This window comes from Arctopsyche grandis, chromosome 9 (assembly GCF_051622035.1).
Source record: "Arctopsyche grandis isolate Sample6627 chromosome 9, ASM5162203v2, whole genome shotgun sequence".
Taxonomy (NCBI): domain Eukaryota; kingdom Metazoa; phylum Arthropoda; class Insecta; order Trichoptera; family Hydropsychidae; genus Arctopsyche; species Arctopsyche grandis.
The window spans coordinates 18,776,304-18,787,645 of NC_135363.1; the positions used below are offsets into that span (position 1 = coordinate 18,776,304).

The following is an 11,342-nucleotide window of genomic DNA, read 5'->3' on the forward strand; positions in this document are numbered from 1 at the left end:
ACTAATATGGATTTCTTTTGTTTTTAAAGGTGCGGTGGCGACGGACAGATGAAGTGTGATCCTAAAGTATGCACACCAGAACCAATGCTGCGTCAAATGATAGCAGTTGCAGCAACATCCCGCAGGAGGTGAACGGCTGATCCCACTGGCGGCTTACCCCGTACATAAGAACCCCACTGTGATCTAAGTGTTTAAAATAAACAAAAAAATATATTAACATATATACATATATATGAATATATATACATATATAAAGAGTGAGACATTTTAATCAATGTTGCAGTGCATGCTTAAAGCAATCGATCGAGTAAATCTACCGAACGTCCGATTATAAAATGAATTTACCAAATTGAAACGAGTTTGGTTCATAAACATTTAATTTTTTTTTTGGTTATTAGTAAAATATAGTCGTTTTTGCTCATATTTGTTTTAAAATGAAATTAAAAAGAGTCAAAAATTTTAAGTTTTGAAATTTGACTAATATTTTATTTATTTAATATAGGTTGTGTTCGTGTATAAACTATGAATTGTTCGTCGATTTGAAAAAAAAACACAACAACGATGTATACTTTTTTTGCATTAAATTAGGTTTAAAATATATTTTTTGATACTTGGGTGCCAAACAAAAAAAAAATTAAAAAACATTTAATCTATAATGTAATTTTGTACGGTAGCAAGGAGTATCGTTCGTCGTGAGTAAGTTAGGAGTCGCACTAACGACTCGCCGTGTGTTTCGCCGAAGGTTCTTGTCTGACTCGACTTGCGACTCCTTGCACTTTTTAGTCCTTTTTTTATAATAATTGTGTAATCTTAATTTGAACGTTTGATTAAATACTGTTTCTATGGCGCGAATGACCGATGTATGGTTTTTTTTATATGCATTTTGATAGTCTATAGCTTTTTATAATCTTTAGAATGATCCTTTTGTGTGTTTGCATTTCTATATTATAAGCGATATCCAATATCGCAATGTAATTAGATCAGAGGTTCCCCAAAAATGATTCGTTTTTATGTGTATTTTAAATTATTTTGTCATCATTTGGCGACATATCAATGTTTGATAAAAACGTAATTTTAAGACTGTTTTCTATAAATTTGAATTTATTTTTTACATATACACACAATTATAGTCAAAATATTTGTAAAGGTACTTACACGGTGGGCGTGCTTTGAGGACAATCTGCTCAGTAGTCAATTTAGATCAAATATAATGTTCCATATTTGGTGTATTCAAATTGAATATTTTACACATACTTATAATAAAATTTATAATTCACAATAGCACGCCCCTGATACTTAATTAGGGAACCTCCTAGTAAGTAATAAACTCCCTGCCAGACTCTAAGTTGATGTAAAGCATGTTCAGTGTATTTTTTTATTATTTTTTTGAAAACCATTTATATTTAAATCAATCATTACTTCAAATTCATAGGTAGTCAAATCTAATTTACTAATTTTTTATTGAAAAAAATCACTGAATTATGATTTTATTGATTGAATTTCAAGAAAAGTCTCAAATATCTTGGAATTCAAAACAATATACATTTTCTTTGACTTAGAGTCATTATTAGGATTAAATTATGTTAATTTTAAAAATACACATACACAAACACACACATACACACAAAAACACACATACATCAATACAAATACACTATAAATAATTTGTTTTAATCAGATCTAAAACATACTTCACTGTGCATATTTTACGCACAATTTAAGTTTATAAAATCATATTAATCTTAAGAACAACGTCCGTGAAATCTGAATTGTTTGATTTGCAGAAATATTGTAGCGTTGAATGAAATTATTCTAAAATTATGAAAATTATTGTTTATTATTATTCTGGTATACATATACATATGTATTTGTTTTGTAATTAAAATTATTCCTATTTCTGCTTCTTGAACATTCAGATTTATTAAACACAATATTTTCAATTTTATCAATTGTATGTATTTAAAATTTAAGCGGTACGTAATCGGACGATTTGACCCTATGTCGGGTTATACTTAATTAAAAAAAATATACTATATGAATTAGCTATGTCTAGTTACACTTTTTAAAATATTTCTAGCTAGATTTTGTAGTATTTATATTATAATTATTAAAGAAACTATATTATACACGTAATTATTGATTTATACATTTTTACGTTTTTTTTTTGTTCATCGATGGTGTTAAATTCACATATGTATGTATATGTGTACAACTGAAATGTATTATACTTAAATGTCACTTCCATACATGTTTTTAGTTTGTAAATTAAATGGTGAGATCTGATAAATAATTGGTTATGAAATATTTGATATATATGTATTGAAATATTTAGTTCTTTGTTAACCGAGACAGAAAAGGAGTGACGCCATGTACCAGTTACAATAGGATATTGCATCAAGTGTCCTTTTTTATACATCTGATAAATAAACATCTTATAATAAATTATTGTTTTATTCATCAACGAAATTTACAAATTTTTTTAATGACTCTTTAATTTTTTCAGATTTTAAATGTACAATGTACATACATGCATACATGCGCGAAAAGCTTTTTTTTAGTTAAATTTTATGATTAATTATCGATTTCTCAGTATTAAAAAGGCTTGTATTTCAAATTGTGATTACCAAAAAAAAGTTTTTGAAATTTTATCAGTCATTCAATAATATTACAAAAAAAGTATACGTGTTAGAGTGAAAATCACAGATTTAAATTATAATTTGTTTGTTTGTAATTACACGTATATGCACAATATAACGTGTTTTCTATGGATGTAATAATCAATTTCACGTATTTGGTGCAACACATGTACGTATGTTTGTTTGATTATTATTTTTACTTATTCCTCGCCATAATCAATTTCACGAATTCGGTGTAATTCATTAATCGCAAATTAGAGTATATAGATGAATTGGTTCTAGTTCTTATTCAATATCATGTTTAGAAAGTAAGTTTATTTTTTAAAAATAAATAAACAGATTAAATTCAGGACAAAAAAAAACATTTGAACAAAATCTATTAAAATACTACTTTTATTTTGGAACTTTAAAATTTAAATTTAAATTACAATGTGATTTCCCTTCTTTTTTCTGTTAATAAAATCGTCGGTTATACTATTATGATGTCTATTTAGCCTTTTAGTTGCAGTTTCTTATCTGGAAAGTTATCATTGTAGATCTTAACATAAATAGTTCTGTTCGAATTGGAAACACTCTATTCACCCCAAAGTTCATAGTAGTATTTCGTATTTTAGTTTTCGTCTATTTGATTCAGAGAAATGTTATAATAATAGAAGTGGCTTTAGGCGTAATATTGTTGTCAAGTGACGATTGTCCACAGACAATCCTAAATAATTTTAGCATCAGTCGTATTTGATGCTTTGGTGGTCGACGTTTTTCCGATAAAAACTTCTATGGGCAATGGGCAAGTGCATCGTTAAAAATAGCACGATGCATTAAAAAACACACAATAAAGAACATGGGATACATTTTTATAAGTAAATTGATCATTTAAATAACATATTATTCAATTAACATCGTATATGAACGTTTTCATGAAAGCGTCGGCATTCGGCAATAGCGTAGTTATGGAAACGGTACGCGTGTTATTGAAACAAGAAATGTATTCGAAAGGGCGCTTCTATTATTATAACATTTTTCTGATTTGACTGATTTCCCAAGACAGAACAATTGAACAATTGAGTTCACATTACAGTATTTTTACTAGTTGTATAAATTACAAAAGTTCAAGGGGAGTTTTTTTTTCACATCTATATTTCGTTTTGTGCATCACCGGCAGTAGCAGCAACAGCAATGAAAGTCCTTTTTTTCAATAAGGAATTCTTCTTGATTAATTTTATCGTTGAAATGGTTGAAATGTACGCATTTTGATGAGTTGTGGCTAAAACTAGAATGGTCAAATATTGAAAAATAGCTGAATATTTAAATACAAAAAATATTATAGCAAATGACACATATTTGTTCAATCAATTTGTTGCATTAAAAAATATATTAAAAAGAGAATTAAAATCTCCAAATTGGAATGAAAAAATGGCTGCAGAAAAATCGGTAGTTATATGTATGTATTTCATACACATTTTATTAGTTAGAAATTCATACACATTTTATTTTATTTTTTATTTATACCAAGAATGCTTAACAGGTAAACCCAATGTGCCTTCCTGGCCAATAACAATTACATAAACATATACTCCTAGTCTTATGCCCGTTGAAATTTCAACGGGAGCTTTCGGATTGATACATGATTTAAAATAAAGCTACAATATGAATAGTAATAATTAATCGGAATCGGAACTGAAGCAGTAATTTTAAAAGTAAATTAAATAATTCATGTGTAAGGTCGAAGACAATTGTAAAACCGCTGTATTCCAATTTACAAAATGTAATATTTTCCGATTATAAACAAACGGTCATTGATCTCGTAACGTTGATTATTATTATTACATATAACAAATTACATGATCGAGATCTGGAAAAAGAAACAATGTGATACTTGTCAAAGCTTATCGGAAGACAGTTTGAGTAGGACCAAAAAACGAGTGAATCTAAACCGTTCTGTAGCAGAAGAACATCAGATGAAGATTCAACGCACCTAAAAAGTTTCAGATCATCTGCATATAAAAAGAAGTTGCAGTTGTGAAATATTTCCCTAATATTATTAATAAATAAAATGAATAGTAAGGGGCCGATATTTGAACCCTGTGGAACACCAGAGCAGGTTGGGTATTCAACAGAAGAATAAATTCCATATTTCACAAACTGACGTCGATCCTTTAAATAATTTGTAAATAACTGAGAGAGGCCATTTGAAAAACCATACCAATTAGTTTATTAATAAGGATGGAGTGATTTACTTTGTCGAAAGCCTTTTCGATATCCGTGTAAATAACATCAGTTTGAACATTACTATCCAAAGAATCTGTTACAAAACCAGAAAATGACAACAAATTTGTGGTCGTTGAAAGTTGTGAGCGAAATCCATGTTGCTGATCAATGATCATATATTGGCAATGATTGTAAATATATGAAATGTAATTTCAAGAAGCTTTGCTGAAGAGGATATTATGGCAACCGGGCGATAGTTTCTGATGGAAGACTTGTCACCCTTTTTATGGATCGGAGTTACTTTCGAACACTTCCATGATACAAAAAAAAACTGAAGTCTTCAGTAGTAATTAAAAATAAAAAGCAATTGAGACGAGACGCCGAGCTCACTATCCTTTAAAATTAAATCTGGAATTAAATCTGGTCAAAAAAACATAATATTTTTAATTTTACCAAAACCATAGGATAAATCACATAATTAGAACTTATCAATAGACAATAATGGAAACATGGAAGAATCTAAATTAGGGGAATTTATAACAGTAACAGTAGCCGTAGAAACAGTAGTCATAACAGTAGCAGTAGATTCAAAAACCGAATGAAAATAGTTAGCAAAAGCATTTTCGATGCTGTCATGACCAACAAAGTCCTCATTCAGATCATGCATTGTCGTAAGTTTTTTTATCTATAATTCGTTTGGTATTGATGAAGCTCCAAAAGTTTTTCGGATTCTGAGCAATTGAATTTTCACAATTAATCACGTACTCCTTGTAAGCTGAAGCCGAGATCCGCTTAAAAAGAGTACGTACATAAGTTGCAGAAATCAATAAAAAATGTAGGATCTTTATATTTTTTCCACATTTTATGTGCATTATTTTTCTTGTACATTAATGAAATTATTTGGTAATATACCACTTTGGGTAAACCCTTGCCTCATTAGTGTGACACTTTCTCACAAAACATTTATCAAATACAGAGTTAATTTATCAGATTCATAGTACATACATATATGTACTATGAATGTACCTACTTTATATACATATGTATATGTCACAGTGAGATTATATTTCGAGTGAAAATATGTTTTCACTGACGCTTAAGTGAAATCATAACCAGTTACATTTTAAGGGTTGGTTTTATTCATTTAAGATTAGATTGTTAGGGTTGGAATTATTTAAGGGTTAGGATAGGTTGGGTAAAGTAAGGGTTGGCCCTATTCATTTAAGATTGGATTGTTAGGGTTAAATTCATAGAGTTTCATGTCATTGTTTGATACATTCCACTGCTCGAATTGGTGAAAATATATTTTCACTAGTGAAAATATAATTTCACTTGAAATATGCTTTCACTGTAACATACATATATACCTATTCACTAACCAACAATTCAATAAAATGGGTAACATTTCAATTTTTAGTGATTTTTTAATTCCTTCAATTTTTTATATTTTAAAAATCATAATTATTTTTATTACTAACAATTTTATACATTGACAAAAACAATCGATGTTACTAAAATCGTCCAAGTTGGAGTTGGAGTTTGAGTCTGAGTCGGAGTCGAACCAAAAAATAATGTTGGAGTTGGCGTTGGTAAATTTTGAACTGTCTCCTCAGCCGTGTATTTCAGCCATATTGCCAGGAAGAATGTGAAGAGTCTAGAGAAGCTGGAAGTCATTGGAACACTAGAAGGAAGACAAGCAAGAGGATGATCACACCATATTAAATGACTGTCCCTAAGCGCTGCTTTCAACTTGGCACTGGACGGAGTGGAGTGGAGGTGGATTGTCCACTGGTTTCCAGATGATATCAACGACTATGACGCTCAGTATTGAGCAATCGAGAAAGAATAAGAGTATGAGGCTGTTAAAACCTTGGACTTATTTCTTGGGTCACTCAATTCAACAAAGAAAACCTACTTTTTCCATTTTTCTTCCTTCAATCCAGTTTTGTGTGACAATTAATTAATTTCATGATTTTTCGTCAGTTACGAGTATCTTCTTTGAACATCAATCTTAATATTTCATGCCTATTCCCAGATCATATCAAATATGCTACTTTCAAAAAACTGCTGCCTGGGAAGACTTGTTCCTACAATCTATGTACATATATTATGCACGTAAACAACTTGCATTTAGGTCAATATAATGATTAAAAAATCCAAAATGCTCATATATATTGTATGTAGGTACATACCGTTAATGGGTCTGCTCTAGAGTATAACCGATCGTTTGCTAGCAGTTTAAAACACATGAGATCGATTGGTATGTACATATGTATGTAGTTACTGGTTAGGCAGTTCGAGTTAGACAATTCGATCACAAATAATTATATCTAACTAGTACTATATTAATAATTACTTGTGATTGAACTGTATAACTCGTAACTACATAAATAATTACTTTCTAGCAATCCATCTCATGTTTTTAAACCTGCTAGCAAGCGATCGACTTAACTCTAGACCGGACCGACCGTTAATGTACTAGTAAACTTTGCAGGGAGGTAAGGAGTTTGACTCAAAAAGATGTCTAGTTTTGAGCCCTTTTAGCACAAGATATTGGAGGTCAGCTAGTCAAGATTTATTAAAAAGCTTTACTGATCGCAATTATGATATTAATAAATCACTAAAAGGTAATGAACAAAAATATGATGACATTGATATTTTTTCTTACTGCTATATTACCAAAGATTTAATTTCGTACGAAAAATAGTCAAGAAATTCAGATGGTAAAGACATTTATTTGGATTTGTAGGTTTAATATTTTAACGGAACTGTCTCTTTGAAAAGAAAGTTGTAACCAGTTGAGCAATAAAACTTACTTTCATTTTTATTGTTATTTTAATAATATATTTTTAACAATCATACAGAAATTAATATGCATAGATATCATAGAAAAATAATTTATTGTAGAAAATAAACAATAACCAAACAAAAAAATGAACAATTTTGTATATTTGAAAATCAATACATATTATAGGGATACAGAGATTTCTTATAAAATCGTGCAAGCTAATAATTTAATTTAGTTAATTATATTAACATTTGAACACCATAAAATATAAACCTAATGGAAGAAAATTGCACATATGTAAGATATTCAAAATCAGCGAAATATTTTATCATAACAGAAATTTTGTACCTAATATTAGAATATGTCCAGTTACTACATAGTAATGGAACAACACCCAGTAATTTTTTTTTCATTTTATTAAAAATCACAACATTGATAACTACAAATGTAAGACAACAATTAATTGCAATTTATTTCAAATCATAATATACTACCTCGAACCTAATTGTAGTAACAATTTTAAGCTAAGATACATCATTGGCGTGCGGAAATTTGAGTAAACGTTTTAGCGTATTTGTATTTTATATGAAGAATAAATTTACAACAATTTAAATGCTAAGTAACAGCAAATTCAGACAAAAATAGTACATTCAAAGTTATTGAATCTGATTTAAGTACTAATAAGTGATTTATTCGACAGGTAAACCCAACGTTTTTCTGACAGTGGCTTGAGCCCTTCTATTGAATTGTTCTCTATCTTCCCTCCACATCTTAGCTGCATCTACATTGGCACTGCTCTCGTCGTTGGGTTCGGCCAGCATGCTCACTACAGAAAGCAATATTTTTTCAATGCTCTGTACTGGCGACCATCTCTCTTCGCTGCTTTCGTATCCAAGTGGATCGTCTCCCGGAGCGTGAAGTATAGAAATACATACACGGCCGTCAGCGTAAATATTCGGATGAAACATGTCGCAAAGAAATTGCATTTTTGGTGGGCTAAGTGGATAGTCCGAAGGAAGGATTATTTTAGCGGGGAAGACGCCACCTTCGAAACAAGTATCGTCAGGACCGGTGATCAGAGCCTCCCACTCGAAGAAGTTCTCCTCGTTGGTCGGGCCTGCCAAAATACCATCCGGTGGATTCAATGTCAATTCGCGATACTCGGCCATGAGACGACGCAAAGCTGTGCCAGCCATTTTGTATTTTGTATCTGAAATCATTTCAATGAAAATTTTCAAACAAATATATTATTTACAATGCATCTCCATTACAATGTGATATTCCAACTGTATGCAATATCAAATGCGTACTTTGGATAACAATAAGAATAAAAGTAAATCACCACAAATTTAACGATAAGTATCTACATCATATAGAGGAATTAAAATGAATGATAGGTTAATTTGATGAGCCACAAAATTACATAAAAAAATCAGATTCAAGAAAAATTGTATTATAAATTAAATAATAAATAACTTATATATATAGGATGTAATGTCAATCAATTTTAGAAATCTTTAAATATAAGTAGTATAAAACCCTTACAAAATGTGTCAACACTAACGTCAGCTGTCACTGAATTTCGACTTCTAGAAACACCAGTGTTGTCACAGTGAATATTAAGAGCTCGGTGCTGCCATATGTTCATTCTTTATTATTGACAATTTGAGAAACATGAATTCTCTAAAATATATTTTATTATTTAATCAATAAAATATGCTTTAAATACATTTATTTGCATTGTAAAAGAATAAAAACCTTATTAAAATGTATGCAAATTAAATTTAGTATAGGGACATCTATCAAATTTAAATAAAAACTATTTATATAATAAATTCAGCACACTTTTAATATGTAAAATTACAAAGTTTATAAATATAATTATAAAGATGTCGCTAACAAAAATTTTACATTATTTATATGCAGCAATTTAAAATATTTATAATACATACCTGGGTTACTTACTAAGTAATTTAATTTATGTTTAAAATAAAAAACAAACGAAACTATTTTCGTATTTATTTTTTGCCATAAAATGATTTACAAACGACAACCTAAGTTATGATTCTCAATTTATGACACAATCAAAGATAAAAACAAAACGTAAAAATGCCAACAATTCAAATGTCGTGTCTCGGGAGATATTTTTTTTCGTTATCAACGCGGCCATTATATTTTACCTTATAATATAACATTAAAAGCACACTGCTGTCATATATATCAACAGGGGGGCATAATTTATTATCGGCATTTGCATGACTGTGACATAATGCGGTTGCTTGGGAGCTCAAAGCGGCCAACCAACCGTCTGCAACTTGATTTGTGGAGACAACATTCCTCGTTGATTTTTTTTTTATATATTCACCAAGTCGCTGCAATTTTACACCGAAACGACCGTTGGGGTGCTCGAGAGCCACCCCCTCATTTTGCACACATTCTTTATCTTAATGACACGCTAAAATTTTATATGTATCTCAGAGAAGAAGAAAAAAATACATTTGATTCACAGCACTCGTTTTATATATTTTTTATATACAATTCAAGTTCTGTTTTTGACGAGTTTTGATGGGAGAATCATCAGCTTTATGATTTATAAAATTTTATATAGTATGTGCATATATTAACTTTCTACCATCCGTAGCTCAATGAAGAATTTTCGAATTTCCTTCCATTTTTGCGTATTATGCCAACTTACCTATGATTATTTTTGCTTTCATTTAGTTATACCTTACACATATTGATTTATTTTATTTAAGTTTGGACCACTGAAGCATTATTGAAATCCTTAATGCGCGATAATGGTCGAAGAAAAGAAAAAATATATTTATACAGACAAAAATAGATTAATAAATAATCATAAATAGCCATTTGTATATCTATGTATGTACCTATTTAGTCAGGTTTCTCAATTCATTTTTCGATATTTTCCTATTTCTTTTACGACGTGATATTCTTGTTATTAGTGAACATATATATGTACATATAAATACATACATACATATTTCATTATAGATAAATATTGTAAGTATTTAGTTATAATTATTGACGTCTACACATGGATCAAAATTAATGGCAAAACTAAATTAAAACTCGATCTTTATTGTACGATGGTATTATAAGAGTTGAAATGTAGTTTGAAGGCCTTCTTATTTTAATATCGATCGCTTTTGTATACAATTTTCTTTGTCTGATCCGTTCTGCTTTTAAATCGTATTTTTATTTGAACAAAACGAGACTAAAATACAACTTTCACTTAATGTTTTTAATGACATGCCGTAAAATTTATGATTTTCTGAATACGTAAATGGTTATTCATACCCTCCGTACTATTTTTATACGTTTTAAGCATAAAAGTGATTAAAGTCTAATATTAACGTAATTAATAAAGCAATGTATTTATAAAAAATGATGATCAAACTCTTTGCAGGGGATGAACAAGTTAACGATTTCAATCTTCCGAGAAGAGACGAGAGATACTCCAATTTTGAACTCGACTTTAGTCTGTAAAATCGGAGGACTACAAAAAAAAAATAGTCACGATCCAGAGTCTTAAGGACCCCATTATTCCTTGTATAATACGCGAGATCCGTACGTACGGGACTGAAGATGGAATTTCGTGACTGAAATTCGCGATCAATCACAACGTGACTATTTTTCTGCACGTTGAGAAATAGAAATATCACGCGGAAATGCAATTTAAATATTTAAAACAT

The 11,342-nt window shown here is 29.7% G+C and overlaps 2 protein-coding genes across 2 annotated transcripts in view; one reads left to right on the forward strand and one right to left on the reverse strand.

Moving 5' to 3' along the window:
* The window catches only part of tnc (tenectin), a 43,677-nt gene extending 43,430 nt beyond the window's left edge, over nt 1-247 (forward strand). The window contains exon 7 of the mRNA XM_077437946.1: nt 30-247. Coding sequence (XP_077294072.1) covers nt 30-132 — 103 coding nt within the window. The 3' untranslated portion in view covers nt 133-247. The remainder of the gene's footprint in view (nt 1-29) is intronic.
* Nucleotides 248-7,434: 7,187 nt separating this feature from the next.
* Ubc7 (ubiquitin conjugating enzyme 7) lies at nt 7,435-9,243 on the reverse strand. Its single transcript, XM_077437634.1, has 2 exons — nt 9,175-9,243; nt 7,435-8,839 (listed from the first exon to the last, which is right to left on the reverse strand). Exon 2 carries the CDS (start codon nt 8,823-8,825, stop codon nt 8,319-8,321), a length of 507 nt encoding a protein of 168 aa, XP_077293760.1. The 5' UTR covers nt 8,826-8,839; nt 9,175-9,243; the 3' UTR covers nt 7,435-8,318.
* Nucleotides 9,244-11,342: the final 2,099 nt, after the last annotated feature.